A 16,675-nucleotide genomic window follows, 5' to 3' on the forward strand; every position below is an offset into this window, starting at 1 on the left:
GTCTTATTTTATAGGAGGATGACAGTCAGACTGAGCCAGGAATCAGGGTGGCATTGGGATCAGGCCAGTATCATTTTGCCATGAGTGGAAAATCTTACCAAATAGTAGCACAGCATTTCAGGCACTTACTTCCAAAGGTAAGATCTGGATTATTTAACTGGAGTAGCCTTGCCATTCAGGAGATATGGATTGTCCCAGTATAATCAGCTGAAGAGACCTGTATCAGGACATCTTCTGGGAACAATTATAACCCTGAAAGACTCACAGGCTGGATGAATGTAAGATATTATTATATGGGGAAGGATCTGAAAATCCCTGTATTTTTCTCTGCACATGAGAGGAGCAGGCATGCCTTATGGTGTGAGGACAAGATTTAAAACATTTGTGCCCATATTCCTACCCCTTGCACAGCACTGACTCTGACCTGTTTTGGAGAACAAGAGAAAGCGTGGTATTACACATGGTGCAATTCAGCATAGCTTGTCTGTTTCAAGGACAGGATAGTCTCATGAATTCTCTTCTTGTAACTCCCTGCCTGGCAATCTGTGTTCATCAGGTAACTCAAATTGCATACCAGGCCTTGTGTCCTTATTGTCATTGTTACTTTTTCAAAATATTGATTAAGACCCCCTTTATCTTTGATCATCAGCCTTTCCTGCTTCAGAGTCTAGAATCAGCCCTTTGTTTATAAATGTGATATTTGGTGATTTTTATTCAGATTATTACTGAAATCACTTCAAGTGTTTTAAAAATAATTTCCTTTTTTTCTCCTTATAGCTCTTGCTGAACGGAACAGTTTTTGCTAGAATGTCTCCTAGTCAGAAATCCAGCCTTGTAGAAGAGTTTCAAAAGCTGGAGTAAGTTCCTAATGAATTTGAAAGTGTTGAATTTTCAGGCTAGAAAAGAGTCTAGAAAGAGCTAGCTTTTGTCTAGCATAGAGTTACATGGAACTGCACAAAACTGAAACCTCCACAGATCTACACCTTGGCAATTCAATTCCAAAAGTCTGTTAAAAAAGAGACACTGAACTCCATGCTGATTTGGCAACCTGTCGAAGGTCAAACGCTCCCGTGGTCCTGGCTTTTGATTGTTCACATCATCCTTCAGTTTTACTTCTGTCTGGGCCTGAAGGATTGGGACTTGTCTCCCCAAGACTTTTAAGAATCTCTCCCAGCACTGCAGCTTCTCTGATGCTTGCTGTCTTTCTATTGTGCTACTGCTGGCTCAATGTGATGGGTTAGAAAATGTGGTGGGGCAGTCTGGATTGCTCACAGTCACAGTGGTACATATACATATACATATACATATACATATACATATACATATACATATACATATACATATTCCTCAGTCTCAGGCATCTTGTTGCCTGTTGTTCAGCTGTTTCCCAAGTCTTTTGAAGACCTCACCTTTACTTCACCTAGCTAGCCTCAGGCCTTGTCTTAGAGCAAGGTGAGCTTTAGGCCATTTCAGATTGTGTGCAGTTGTGAGCACCTCATCTGCTGTCTGGCCAGACTGGCTTTAACTTTCCAGAAAGGCTTTTAACAAAAAGCTTGCACGACGTGCATAAATGACTTGCATGGAGCAGGCTATGATTCCTCACTTGCCTTATGACTGTATTTTTTAGTTACTTTGTGGGCATGTGTGGAGATGGAGCCAATGACTGTGGGGTAAGTGACATTTTTTACCATATATTTTAAAAATGAGAAATTAATGCAATGCCAGTAGAGTATTCCAAACTGAGCACATGCTGGAGGTGGGACTATACCACTTATTCACAGAGCAGCTGTACTATCACCAGTATTGTTTTAGACCTGATCCCACTCTGTGGTCCCTACCATGCAAGAGCTGTCCTAGGCAGAGATTTTTGCAGTTTGTGATCTCAAAGATTGATTCATCTGCCTTGCAAAAACCACCAGAAGATTCTCCTGGGGGAAGCAAGCAGAGAACTTAGACTAGCTGCATAAAGTGTGGGAGCATATAAGTGCTAAAAAACAAGGCAGAGCCAAACCTGTCTTCTGCAACTGGTAGTGGATGGCTGTGGGGTCTGTGGTAAATGAACTTTCCCATGCTCTCATTCCCATTCTTTCCCTGGACTCTACATCTCACTGGAGGACCCCTCAGGGTGGAGCACATCCAGGGAGTGAAGAGGGACTGCTGTGCACAGAACACATCCTGTAATAAGGGGTCACTGCTTGGCTGACATGTAAGTTGCTGTGTCTTCCTGGTGAGCACTGAGGAGGATTGTGACTTTCAGGCTTTGAAAGTGGCACATGCAGGGATATCACTGTCGGAGCAGGAGGCGTCTGTGGCTTCACCTTTCACATCCAGAACCCCCAGCATAGCCTGTGTTCCAGAGCTAATCAGGTAAGCATGGGGTTTTGTTTCCTATTTCATAAAAAAGAAAGTTCCCACTCCTCTCAAACATAAGTCTTGGGTGTTCCCATCAAGTCACAATATGCATGTCTAGAGAAAAATAAATGTGTTTGGCCTTGAAATTGCCATTTGCCTAGTCCCTATCTGAAATTCCTTTAAGATACATTAATTATCACAAGAGGAGGACATTTACAGTTGAGCTTTATGTCATCAAAAGTATTTTAAATGCAAAAGAAATAACGAAATGAACAGTGCTCCATAAAGCTGAATCAAATGTCCACCAGCCAACCTGTACACAAATGTTAGGGCCTACCTCTGATACCCTATGCAAGCAAAATTTGACATATATTATGCCAGGATCCTGATTTTGCTTACTGGGGCATTTGAGCAGCCAGGGAGAGAGCATAATCCTCATTGGATACTGTATGTTCACTCTTAGAGGAGAGGACTTGCTCGAACTCACTGAGTAGCTGCTTGGCTTTGTAAGTTTTCCCTCATACAGTCACCTACACTACTAATGTTAGCAGTAAAAGTTGCTGGGCAAATTGTAGTCTACAGAACACAGGTGACTGGAACCAAGCCCATTTATTTGAACAAGATATCTGCAAATGAAGATTTTACTTTCATTTAGGTCAGATTTTATTAATTTCACCTCCCAGCAAGATACTGGTAGAAGCTTCTCTGCTTGTGACACATGTCTTGTTTTTCAACAGCCTTTTGAGAGGACTGGCACCAGGAGCAGACCCCATCACCTAATTGCTGTCCTTTATTTATGCCTTCACACAGGGAAGGCCGTGCTGCTCTTGTCACGTCCTTCTGCATGTTCAAGTACATGGCACTGTACAGCACAATTCAGTACCTTGGTGTTCTCCTACTTTACTGGGTATGTATTGGGGACATGCTGGCAGGAACTGGATGAGCTACTAGTGCCTTGTAGGAGAAACAGGGCATAAAAGCCACCTGAAAGAGGAGATGGAGCAAACTTCTGTGGTGTGATCATATGGTCCTCCTGTACCCTCAGTGGAAAACTGGAAAGATTCTTCCCATTAACTTCAGCCAGAGGGCTCAAGATTCAAGCTGGGCAAAAAGAAAACTGAGATACTGGATGGTGTTTTGGATGAGGGCATATGTCTGTGAAAAGGAAGAATCTGGTGTAAGCATCTGCTGTTACAATTTATTCAGCATTTAAAGCATGAATTAACTTGACAGTAAGAAAATCCCCTGGAGTGCCTTAAACCACTTTTGCATGGCTTTTTCCCAGATGGAGAGGAGGGCTTTGTATTCAGAAGTAACCCAGCAGTGAGAAAGCAGTCTCTTCAAATATTCTTCTCCTTTATTGCCTGGAGTGAACTGGAAGTGTAGTTAGTCCGAACAATGTGCAAAATGAGAATATTCACCACAGGCCCAATGGTGAGGAACCTATTGGCAGGGCAGTGAAATGTGTGATCTCCTTACCTGCAGAGAAGAATTTCAGAACAAACAGCAGAGCAGTAGCTCCATAGGTATAATACTGCTTTCTGAAGATGATATAAACATGTTCCTGGCAGATCTCTGATTTGTGATTTTTTTCTTTGTTTTTCTCTTTTCAGCAACTAAACTCCTTTGGGAACTACCAATTCTTGTTCCAAGATCTGGCTATTACCACTGTAATTGGTGTGACAAGTAAGCCCCTTAGTCATCCTATGTATTAATGAGAGAATGAGCTCAAATATTTATCTTCTCCTTGGAAATGCATAATTCTATGTACAGAAAGGAAGAAAATGGCTTCCTGCAGACTAAACATCCTTTATGTAGAATACAGGATGTTTAGATTAGTAGAAGAGGGCTCTTGCTTGAGAAAAGCCCTGAAGATGGGTAATATTTAGTGGTGCATTTGCTGAGCATGTAGGTTGTTGCTGACTGGAGTGCTATCTTTAGAAGGAATAAACCCACACCTAGTGCAGTGGAAAGTCTATTCAGGCATTTTCCTGTTCACTCAGGAAGGCAGATTAAGAAGATACCTGACTCTGTGCCCAAATGAAAAAAGTAGGGATTAACTTTTTTGAGTCCAACCCACATTTGAAGCTGCGTAGGCCAGAGCCCCAAAAGGAAAGAGAGGTGAAAATGGAGAAGAAAGAAATGACAGATGTCAGACACTACAGAGCAGAGAGTTGTAGGCCAAGAATAAGAGGGGAACCCAGTGCTGAGGCATAAAGAGAAAGACAATGTTATTGGGATAGAATAAGTCCAGGGAGAGGTTTAGAAGCAGGAACAGCAAGGACAGGGCCATGAAAAGCATATAGCAAAACCCCACATCCTGGTATGTTCCATCCTTGCTGGAACACAGACAAGAGGCAAAGACTTTGATGAAATCAAGCCTGAAAAGGTCAGCCACAACAACACTGGGTGCCAGAAGCTACACTGCTGTAAGTAGCCCATCTGGAATTGCATCAAAGCTTTGTGCACAGCTCTTTTACTCAAAGTCTAGGTAACTTTGTTAAACCTAAGAACAGAGGAAAACCTGTTGTGTCAGGTAATGCTGTCCTCCTCCAGCTCAAATAAGCAGCCACTAGGTGTTTAGTGCAGGAGGATGCACAGAATGTGGGCAGCAAAAAAATCTCAAGCCACAGCTGACAAGTGACAGAGAAGAGCATAAGTATATGTTCATATTCTTGGGCCTGACAGTAGCCAAATAAAATAAAAAGCCAACATCTTATTTTTCAAAAATGCCTCATGATAGATGTCATTAATTAACCTCTTCTGTGTCAATACGATTTTGTAAGAAAACAACTCTGTATTTTGTACTTGATACAATCTTTGTATGTTTTATAAAGACTATTACAGACTGTAAAAGTGCCATTGATACAGTCAGTATTATACAGGAGCACTGCTTGTACTTTGGACACACTAGTAAACACATCTGTGCGTGTTTCAGTGAGTTTCACAGGTGCCTATCCAAAGCTGGTCCCCTACAGGCCTCCAAGCCAGCTCATCTCACCCCCATTGCTGCTCTCTGTTGTACTTAACATCCTCTTCAGTCTCAGCATGCAGATCTTTGGCTTTGTGGTGGTCCAGAAGCAGCCTTGGTATTCCAAGACCAATATACACAGGTAGGTCCCCTTTCTGGGACTCTGGATACCACAGGGTTGACCTAGTGGGGCAGGTCTGCATGAAACTATTGATCAGCTTAACTGCAAGCCTGATGAGCAGCTGCAGCAGACCCTGTGCTGCCCACAGGCTGCAAACACTTTAACAAGTGTTGTCTGAGGTCCCTAAGCCCTCCAGCAACCTGCCATGCACAGTTCATGTGGTGAGAATGCTTCTGCTGAGCACAGAGAGGAGGATTTGATTGCAGGAGAGACCAGGTTTGAGCTCAAGCTCTGACAAGTTCAGCAAGCTCAACCAGTGGTGAGATTGAGGGCACTGCCAATAACCTATATCATGGCTGAGAGGGAGGATTCCTGATAGTTAATGGTGGAAGCGGGGGGAAGAACCAGGACAATGATCATTTCCTGACCAGTGTGGCACTCTTTCAGTGCCTGCCTGTCAGTGAACAACCATGAGAGGAATTCATCCTCCAGCCTGGGGCTCCATGGGGCAAGAGATGGAGCCCATGAGCAAACAGACAATGGCTTCAAGAGCTATGAAAACACCACAGTGTGGCTGCTGAGTACCATCAATTGCCTCATTGTAGCAGTAGTGTTTTCCAAGGGAAAGCCTTTCAGGCAACCCATCTACACCAACTGTAAGTATGGGGAGAGAAGAAGAGATATATAAGTCAACTCAGGAGGTCAGTTTAATAGGGAAAAATTAAACTTGACCCAAATTATGTCAGCCAAAAAATCAGGAGAAAGACTGTCCTGTGAAGGGAAGATGAGCACATATGTTTGTGACAGGTCCAGAAGCTGCAGTGAGTCATGGAAGAGCTGTTCTTTTTCTCTGTGGGACAAATCCTGCAGCATGCTCTTAGACAAAATTCTCTTCAGCTTTTTTTTTTTTTTTTTTTTTTTTCCTGAAGAGTTAAAATAATGCTGCAGGTTTCATGGCTTTGATGTTTTGGTATAGTAATAGTGAGGAGAGGACATTCCTCCTAGAAAGCAGAAAAGTGGGTCATCAGTGTCCTAGAACAAGGTAAAACAAAAATGAGTGGGTGAAGGATCAAGTTCAGTGCATGCCAGCTGAAGAGAAAATGAATTTACTCATCATTGGAACATTTGCCTACAGATGGGGAAGGAATAGGTTCCCCATTACTTAGACTCTTTAGATCCTGATCAAGAGCAAATTCTTGACATAACTGAAGTTGGAGGCAGCATTCCTAATCATATTAACAAGATCAAGATTATGTCCTGGACATTTTTCTGAATCACAGGATTTACTGTGATCAGAGAGAGACTCACTGGAAGGTTGCAAAGCTTCTCAGATGTGAAAGGTCAAATCGAATGTTCAAAATACCCATTTGGTGTTTTAAGTCAGTGGCTACAATGCTCATCCCACACTTGACTGAGTAAAGCTGGGGTTTTACTCTGTCGATTTTTCTTTTGCTGAAAATTTGTTTCTATCTCATGCATTCTTTTGATGGCTGTGTAACATAGAAAATTATTACAATCTTCTACAGTAAAGGCAAGCAGTTGAGATTGCTCATAAACCTGTGGGTTTCTTTCTTTGGTCTTATCCCTTCAGATGTGTTCATACTGGTGCTCATAGGGCAGCTGGGCATTTGTCTCTTCTTGATGTTTGCTGACATTGATGATCTCTACTCCAAGATGGATGTGAGTATTGTTCCAGAGGGGTTTTTTTCCTGCTGCCAGTCCACTTTAAGGACACTGGGATTGTTTTAGCAAAAGGCACAGACTTTTGCAGGGAGACATGGTACCACTAAAGACAAAATTTAAAGAGGTGGATTTTAGATGATGGGATTATAGAAACTTCTGGAAAATGGTGACTCCAAACTAGTATCTGTGCCTTCAGCAGAACAGCTACACATGTAATTTTGATTGTTTCAGCACATTGTTCAAGCAACAGAGGATGACATCACTAAGCTTATGATGTGTGGTATGTTGGTGGCTTGTGAAGCCAGGAGCAGAACAGGGCTGGGCTCTGCGAGTTTAAAATAAAGCACCATGTTCTTGTGTTTCTCAATCTGTGCTACTCTGAACAAAGGTCCTCTTGCCAGGATCTGCCAGCTGGCACTGAGAGCAGCAGTTCCAGTCCCCAATCTTTTCAGGCTCCCCGTTTAAATCTCAGAGAGCCTGCAGTTTCACAAAGCAGGATTTGGGTTTAGAACAATTGTAGAGAGAGACTAGTGGGGCTGTCATGGCAAGAGAGGGTCTATCTTGGTCCTTGATCAGTAAATACCAATAAGGCTTGACTTATGTAGTCTGGCAGAATGCAAGCTGGGAGTTACCTTGTGCCAATCCATCCCAAGGGAAAGGTGAGGGAAGGATAAGATCTACATCAGCTGAAGGATGGGGTTGTCAGTGGGCCTGACAATTAGTATGTTGAGGCTGTGACACTCTCACAGTCTTGCTGTAGGAGTCACGGGAACAAAACAACAAATGCACCACACAAAGCTATTTTTTCTGTACATTTGCAATCAGAGCAATGAAATGCAATGGCTTTGAGTCACAAGTGCTGAACACGATGCAGCTTCCAGTCCTGTATGTTTGCATGCCAGTTAGCAAGTCGGTTTAGAAATGGAATTAATGAAACATGGAAAGAGAAACAGAGTCAAAGGGTCCGGGTCTCGACTGTAAATGCCCGCCTAAAGTTGCCTCACTGTGTAACTATTTGCAGAGCCCGGCTCGGCGGGCAGACCCCGTTAGAGAACCTGCCACGAGATGGCACTTTAAAGCAAGGCATCGTCCTGTTGTGGACCCTAGTGGCCCAGGACATTTTTCAGCACTGCAGCTGCAAGGGGATAAAATGCTTTTGGGGAGAACTGCAAAACTCCCAGCCCAAGCAGCCTGGAGGGAATACACTGGAATTGCTGAGAAAAGAAAAGGAGGTAGTAGCAATAAAAACCTCTGCAATAGCCTAGCCCTGGAGAAACTGCTGATCCAAATTTTGGATCTGAGCTGCGTCTCCAAAACCAGTTGAGCTACAGCCAGAAAACCAGTCCCATCTATGGGAAGCTGGAACTGGGTTTGGAGCTGCAATACAAAGTTTGAATATTTTTTAATATTAGAAAGTAAAAAGGCAGTTAGAATTCCTCTTGCAGCACTAAAGAATGGCATTCTCTCTTTTCTCTACTGCATCATAGATTTAAAAGCATCTTTATCAGTAATTCCTCAAGACAAGTAGCAAAATTAGCTCATCAGCAGGGTAAGCCAGTTTGGGAGTCTGGCTTTTCACGACACAAAGCTGCTGAAGGGTCTGGAGCAAAAGTCATATAAGGAGTGGCTGAGGGAACTGTGTTTGTTTAGTCTGGGGAAAAGGAGGTTCAGGGGAGACCTTAATTCTTTCTACAATTACCTGATGGGAGCTGTAGCAAGGTGAGTGTCACTTTTTTTCTCCCATGTAACAAGTGATAGAGAGGAAATGGCCTCAGGTTGTGCCAAGGGAAGTTTAGACTGAAGAGTAGGAAAAATTTCTTAACTGAAAGGGTTACAGATGGGAACAGACTGCTCAGGGAGGTGGTTGAGCCATCATCCCTGGAAGTATTTAAAAGTGTAGTTGTGGCACTTAGGGACATGGTGGACTTGGCAGTGCCAGGCTTATGGTTGGGCTCAGTGGTCTTTAGGGTTTTTTTCAACCTAAATGATTCTGTGTTCTATTACACAAGTACCCACCAGTGTTTACTGTGGACATGTTGCTGAATAGCTTCTCCTGCTTTTTTCCCAGCTCGTGTGTACCCCTACCACATGGCGAATCTCCATGGTGATAATGCTTGCAGTCACATTTGCTGTGTCCTTCCTTGCCGAGGTGAGTGTGCTTCATTGGTTGTGCTAGTCAGCACTAATTGGAGAGGCAAAATGGTCAAGTCTTGCTCTTTCTCCCTCCTCCTCAGCCCAGTTTGTGAATGTCTAGTAAAACAGAAATAATTGCTGCTACCTCACCCTTTTTTTAAAGCCCTCCATCTGAATGATCAGGGAATGCAAGGCTTGGCCACCTTGTCTTTCCTCTGGTGAGGGGGATCAGGCCCTGCCCCAGACTAGAAAAATATGGGCAGTCTGTAGTGCTTTCTACCCAGATCCTGAGGACTCTCAGGGGGAGCTGGTCACAGTTCTCTGGTGGAGAACTCTGGTGGAGCTGATATGAAATGTGGTCAATGAAAGGCTGTTTAAGGGATGTGGATGAGCAGGGCAGGTGGGAGACCTGGGTCTCCACTATTTGCCCCATGTGTGTACTCTGGATGAAGAGTAAACTGCTGTCCAGGTCCTCTTAAACCTTCTTTTTGCTTTTACCTTTACAGGAAGCTGTCATTGAGAACAGACCCCTGTGGCTGCTTCTGAAAAAGACCTTCCGGTACCACTCAAAGAGCCACTACAAGAGGCTGCAGCACATGTTAGAGCAGGACTCAGCCTGGCCACCTTTGAATGAAACCTTCTTCTCAGCTTCTGTGGCAGTAACAGTAGAGGGAAATATAGGCGGCCATAGCAATCCAACATTTGACAGCAGTGAGGACTCACTCTGAAGGAAGCTGCAGTGGACCCATGTCCAGGACAGTTGCATTTGACCTTAAAAGGACTCAGTGACTTAAAAAGGACTCACTCATCACTGTTCTCCCATTCTAGGAGTAACCAGCTTTTGCTTACACCTAAATTAACTGGAAGCACAAAAGCTGCTGCAGTAACATAAAGTCATGATGGTGTTTCTCTGTCCCCTTGCTCATGCACACGTCTGCCAGCTGTAAATCAAACACCTTGCTGAATATTGTTCAAGTATTTGTGGTTGAAACAAATATCCATGCATCCCTCTGTTGAACTGCATTATGTAATCCCTAAGGGTGGGGGATCCTCCACATGAAAAGTAGCTAACTGCAATAGCAGCACTCCTCTGGGCAGATCCCCTTTGAGAAAATGAGTAGAACTTATTCCTGATAGAGGCTGCTGAGCATAGGCATTCCTGGGATTCCTCATGGGGTTTCAGATACTGATACTTGGTGTCTTGCTTTTTTGGAGGTTTTAACCCTTCTGGCAATACTTGGCTTCCAGAGCTGGAAGGAGCTGCAAACAGCCAAAGCTTTCTAGAAGTGTCCACTCCCAGCACCATTGTGCTCTTCCCATGACTGGAACAAAAGGAGCTCTCTTGCTAGCTCACTGCTACCAGGAAACCTGTTTGCCCTCTTAGTTTTTGGCAAGTGATACTTGCATTTTATGGGAAAAAAATTTTTGACCTGCAAAGCAGGATGATTTCATTATTTAACAGTTTTTTGGTGGGAAGTATTTTTTCAGGATATCCATTTAAAAAATGTAGAATGGAACATGCATTAATTGCAAATTGTGATCTCATCCTGTGGATCTTCAAGGACCCACTGTCCCTTGTGGTGTGAGCTTGCTTTACTAGGACAGCTGCTGCACAGCTGGGCTGCCTCCTGACATCAGCTTTACCAGTGCCAAAAGAAGCAAACATTGAAGGGGTTATTACCCTCAAGGACCTAAGGCCTGAAAGAAAAGATGTGGAGCCAAATAAGTCTCAAAATAATTTATTTTAAATTCTGTGGCATGCTCTTAATTTGAACCATCTGAGGTTTTGTCTCTGGTTTCTCCATAGTTGCAGATGCAATCCATCCATCAGCTCATATCCCTCATCTGTTAACCTTTGATGGTGACTTTTAATCACTTTGCTTTACTCACTCTGCTTAGAAAAATGCAGCTTCTGCCTGCACATATTCTCTTAGCCCACTGATGTTAATCTGCCTTTCTCCTCACTACATTTTGCAATCTTCATCCCCAGCTGGGTAAAACAACAAGATAGTCAACCAGAAGGGCTTTGGACCAAGAGGAACACTTCCTTCTGTGGATGAAGTGTGCAGGGGAGCTGTGCCTTCTGAGTTGACTGCACAGTTTGTTTTCCACAGTTGGAGCTTACCCATGCTTTTACCGGGTGGGGTTGAGAAGCACTTTATTACTGGAAACTGTATTTTCCCACTGTTGTGTGCTGAAGCACTCTTGTGCTGCCACAGAAAGCCAGGAATTGGCCAAGTTTGGAATCATGAGAAAGACTCCTTTGATTTTTTAGACTTAAAAAGTAGCTTGGGAAACAAAGAGCAAATCAGAAGAAATTATTAATTGTTTTGAGTCAACATATCTGCACCAGAGTAGAGTCTGAAAATAGTCTAGCTTGAATCTAAAAATAACTAAGAAAATAAATAAATAATAGCTAAGAAGAAAAAAAAAACCTAACAAACTCAACCAAACAATACTTCAACTTGAACAAAACATTTATTTGACTCAAAGCAATTTTTTAATCTGTTTTTGAAAAGTTTGGCATAAGCAAATGGAGTAAGTACCTTCCTACTTAAGTAGTTTACCTAATAGTAAATGCCTATCACAAAGCCACACAACTTGCCACAAACTAGAAATGTTTCATATTAATCCCTAAAAGTGTCTCCAAAGTTTTTGTGGGTTCCCAGTTCACAGCAAAATCCACTGGAAGGGGAAGGCTAGATTCTCTCTGCATTCCTTACAACTTGAGGCACCAAAGAGCAGGTTAATGGAGTTATTCCTGACAGCCTGTCTTTCAGATACAGTAACATTTTTATTGAGATCAAAATTCACTGTCCTATTTAGGAACTCCCTCACAAAACTAATACCTTGCTAAATGTGATACAGTGACAGCTGCAGCAGCATTGCTGACCGGGCATGTGATTTATATTTAGATACCCCTGACACTATGAAAGTATCAAGTCTTGGCAAACCTGTGGTAATTGTTGGCTTCACAAGATAAAAAACTGCTTGCCTGATGCTGAAATACAGCCTTACCTGCAAGAGAATAGAGTTCAGATGCTAGGGAATGTTAACTCCTGCCACTCTAAGCACTCTAATCCCCTCTGCCACTTTTACCTCTGCTCCTTTTCAGAGGCTGGTAAGTCAGGGTAGCACTTTGTGGGACAGTTATGAAGTTTTCACCTGGGTGCTTTGGGATGGGGGGCACTGATACTTCATAGACATAATCCTGGGGGGAAAGCTGGTGAACCTCTTTTATGGCTATTAGCCCACATTCCTGGCAGAAGGTTGCAGGGAAGAAGAGGAAGCTAAGGAGACGCTGCATGCTTGTAACAGCTAAATATTTCCCTTATGATGACTGTGTCCCTTCTTGGAGAGCAGCACTGTCAAAGACTGATGTCCTCCTCCTCTGCTGTTGGCCCTTATTCCTGGCAGAACTTTTCCTGTGGACAGGGATATCTTTGCCTGACTGAGCAGCGGCAAAGACCTGGAGTGCTCATGCTTTGTGCAGCTGCTAGGATTGCAGCCAAATCCTAACTACCCTTTCATGGCAGTTCTTGATAATGATCTTGAGTGGAATTTTTTGGTACAGCTAAGGCATACTCGTTCCGCTTCAACAGCCTTGGTTTAGCCTTTAACAGCCAAGGCACCAGAGAAATGCTGCTGCTGCTGCTGGGCTTGCTTGTGGCCTCAACAGTAAAGCACAAGTGTGTTTTAGAACAGAGGGAAATATCTGCAAAGTGCTAATTTTAATTGCTTTATTTGCCACATAACTTCCTTTTCTCCTATGACATAGACACAAGATGGTTTTTTTTTTTCCTGCATAGATAGGGACACACTGCAGGACTGATCTTCCTCTACAGAGGACAAAACAAATGCATCTTGTGGATAAGAGGGGAAGTTGTTATGGATGGTTTCTTGCTAGGCTTGCATATAGAAATGCCAGGCATGTGTTTCTGCACACAGGATATTGTCATATCTTCTGCATTCACTTTATTGGGCTATGGATGCTACATGAGTCTCCTTAAAAGGGGAGAGACCTATGAATGCTGGGATTCTGAACTAGTGTGGGCCTGATCTTTTAGTGGAGTATGTTTGAAACCCTACAAAATACACGAAAAGTCCCAGGGCTCCTGAAATTGGTTAGATTTGATGTTACCAACCTTTCAGTGCCCTCTGGAGAGGGGTTTTGAAGAGAACTCCAGTGTGGCAGTCTGAAAAGTTTATTTAATTTGAACTTTGCACTTCCATCCAAGGCTGAAACTTCATGTTTGAAATATTAATTGTCGTGCCTGGAGGCAGACTGGTCCTCATAAGCTTGTGATATTTCAGTCCAGATACAGCTTCACTGTCCAAAGGCTGGCACCCTGATTTACTGTCTGTCTCCTTGTCCTAGTGAATGTCGAAGAATGTATTAAATTTTCAATGAGGGACCAAATTTGTCAGATGAATAATTCATTTCAGTTCCAATCTTTACGCAGAAAGCACTTTCACTGGCTATTTTAGTTCCACTAGCTCTACAGAATAGTCTGTCACTACTTTAGTGAAGCCAAGGGGTGGGTAAATCTCAAAAAAGCTTAATCTTTTGCTGTTAGCTAGGTATCACAATAACCAGTATTATGCTCTCAGATATCTGTGGGGCTTGTGGCCTGTTTGAACATAACACACAAAAGTGAGTGATGACTTGTTCTAAGTCTGACACAATGTAGAGTAGCAAAAAGTATGGAAGTACAAGGAAATCAAACCATCATTTTAGCAGTAGTCTAAGGTAATTACTGCTGGCCTCACAGACCATTACTTTCTCTTTACAATTTTCCTTTCTCCAAATAATTATCATATTCACAGTGACTTTCTTAAATCGCAAAATATTAAAAACTTCTATGCTAATTTATTCTTCCCCCCCCCCACTCCCACACACATTTGGGTATTGTCTCCTGAGCAATTAAATAACATCAGAAATGTTATGGGCACCTCTGCTAGATAGCTGTGCTGGGAAATCACATGACTTACAGTCCCTCAGGTTTGACTTTCTGTTCCCAGAATAGTTGCTGCCGAAGACGAATTGGTCATTAACAATTTCTAGTTACAGATATGTGTAAGCTGATAAGCTCTTCCCTGGCAGCCAGAAGGAATGTGTCCTGGGGTGCCTCAGGCACAGCATCGCCAGCCAAGAGAGGGAAGGATTGTCCCCTCTGCTCTGCATTGCAGCAGCCTCACCTCGAGTGCTGGGGACAGTTTTGGGCACCACAATGTAAGAAAGACATGAAACTATTAGAGAGCACCCAAAGGAGGGCAATGAATGGTGAAGGACCCTGAGGATTAGCTGAATGAGGAGCAGCTGAGGGCAGAGGGTCTGTTCAGCCTGGAGGAAACTGAGGAGACCCAATGCAGTTACAGCTTCCTCCTGAGGGGAAGAGGAGGGGCAGGCACTGATCTCTTCTCTGTGCTGACCAGTGACAGGACCCTAGGGAGCGGCCTGAAATTGTGTCAGGCTAGGTTTAAGCTGGATATTAGAAAAAGGTTCTTCCCCCAGAGGGTGGCTGGGCACTGGAAGAGGCTCCCCAGGGAAGTGGTCACAGCCCCAAGCCTGGCAGAGCTCAAGAAGAGTTTGGGCAATACTCTCAGGCACATGGTGTGACTCTTGGGGATGGTGGTGTGCAGGGCCAAGAGTTGGACTCAGTGATCCTTGTGGGTCCCTTCCAACTCAGCATATTCTGTGTTTCTGTGAAGTTCAGATATGGAGGCTAATAATGCCCTAAAACAGCCATGGAAGCCTTCGAATAGCAAACCAACCCTTTACATGGGTGTTTAAGACTCCTGGATGTTGTAATGAGATGTTCTCACCTCCTCCCACACTCAGTCTCTCCTGACATGGGTTATGTCTGTGAGGAATGAGACAACTCTTTGTAGAAATTAAAACAATTTATTAAAACAGAAAAATTGAAAAATTGCAAAAACTAACAAAATATAAAAATTTGGGATCCTAGTGGCTCAAGAGGTATGCCCCAGGAGCGCAGGGATTCAGGAGCTTTTGGCTTAAGGCAGCTCTGAACCTCAGGTAGAGAAAAAAAAAACAAAACAAAAAAAACCTTGCAGTCTAGGCTGGTCAAAAAGAAATCTATTTCTAAAAGCCCCTAGAAAGGGGTAGGTTTCTCCAGCACTGCCTTAGCAAGCTGGAGAGGAAGGGAGACTGAGAAAGGCGTGTCTGCTTTTCTCCCTTTTATAGCTTTTGCTCCGCCCACAGTCCGCCCACAGCCCACCCCTTTGGTTCAAGGTGATTGGTGCTCTCCCTTTGACAGACCATCTCCATCCACCAATGGCTCCTCCTGGTCAGAGGGGTGATATTAGTTGAGATAAGGGTCAGGTGCTTACGGGGGCTGGGCTGTTTGTTGCAACTGGGGTTTTTAAAATCTGCCTTGAAACCAAGATACAAGTAAAACAAAAAAATACATCCAACACATCTTAAAACACTTGTAAAAGTATACAGTAAACACAGGAAGACCATAAAAACTTGATTAGTGTACCTGGGCTGATGGGTTGATTTTAACATTCAATTTAAAAATATTAAGCTCAAATTAATTAAGGCACTTAATATGCAAAGACCAAGCACAAATAGGGATTTCATGTATGACATGTCCATCCCGACTTGTGTTCCATTCACATTTGCAGACTTTAAACCACTTCTATGTGTTCTAAGTCTTTACCCTCATGCTGTTGCTGAGCAACGTTGAATATACAGTGACATTCATAATCCTGTCAATCATTTCTGTTGGCTTAACAGTATGCCCTGAGACAGGTGGATCTGCTGCACAGCCTGCCAGCTCCCCATCCTGCAGTCTGCTAGCAATTCCCTCTATCATACACACAGGTAGCTATTGATATGTTCTTTCTGGTTATAGTTTAATTCCTGTGAATTTTGCTGTATTACTACAGATGCATTGATAGAGCAGTGTCAAAAAACTCTCAACTGGGGCTCTTGAAATTTCAAGAGTTTAAGAAGACCTGACACCTGGGGCTTGTAAGACTCACTCTCAGTGCAGTGATTTTGCTTCCTATGGTAATTTCCTGACGATTGACTCCTCTTAAGGTTGGCTAAATAACAGGTCTTGACAGCAAAAAGAAACATGGTCCCCATGCAGCCAGATGAAATTTCCTGGTGCTTCCTGTTGACGTTGCTGAATGCTCTTGCTGAGAATTTGGAAAACATTATCTTGATTTCTGACCCCACTTCAAAAATACCCAGTGAAGGTAAAAATCACATGGAGAAAGGATATAACAGAGAAAAAAAAGGTGAAACTATGTGAATGGAAATATAGATGGGAAGGAGTGATAGGAGTCTGGCAGGCAACAGTTAGTCTCTCAGGTCTGGAGATTGGATGTGCTGCTCCCCTCTATTCTTAAAATTTAAAAGCAAAATTGAACTGGGGATTCCT

The 16,675-nt window shown here is 43.2% G+C and overlaps 1 protein-coding gene across 2 annotated transcripts in view; it reads left to right on the plus strand.

Annotated features, from left to right (window-relative positions):
* LOC138114475 (probable cation-transporting ATPase 13A4) overlaps nucleotides 1-13,668 on the plus strand; it is a 41,977-nt gene extending 28,309 nt beyond the window's left edge. For both annotated transcript variants that reach the window (XM_069023938.1, XM_069023939.1), the window contains 11 exons: nucleotides 15-137; nucleotides 778-857; nucleotides 1,628-1,670; nucleotides 2,258-2,367; nucleotides 3,163-3,259; nucleotides 3,966-4,038; nucleotides 5,291-5,465; nucleotides 5,892-6,100; nucleotides 7,036-7,124; nucleotides 9,196-9,276; nucleotides 9,767-13,668. In XM_069023938.1, coding sequence (XP_068880039.1) covers nucleotides 15-137; nucleotides 778-857; nucleotides 1,628-1,670; nucleotides 2,258-2,367; nucleotides 3,163-3,259; nucleotides 3,966-4,038; nucleotides 5,291-5,465; nucleotides 5,892-6,100; nucleotides 7,036-7,124; nucleotides 9,196-9,276; nucleotides 9,767-9,988 — 1,302 coding nt within the window. In that variant the 3' untranslated portion in view covers nucleotides 9,989-13,668. The remainder of the gene's footprint in view (nucleotides 1-14; nucleotides 138-777; nucleotides 858-1,627; nucleotides 1,671-2,257; nucleotides 2,368-3,162; nucleotides 3,260-3,965; nucleotides 4,039-5,290; nucleotides 5,466-5,891; nucleotides 6,101-7,035; nucleotides 7,125-9,195; nucleotides 9,277-9,766) is intronic.
* Nucleotides 13,669-16,675: the final 3,007 nt, after the last annotated feature.

This window comes from Aphelocoma coerulescens, chromosome 9, assembly GCF_041296385.1.
Source record: "Aphelocoma coerulescens isolate FSJ_1873_10779 chromosome 9, UR_Acoe_1.0, whole genome shotgun sequence".
Taxonomy (NCBI): Eukaryota; Metazoa; Chordata; class Aves; order Passeriformes; family Corvidae; genus Aphelocoma; species Aphelocoma coerulescens.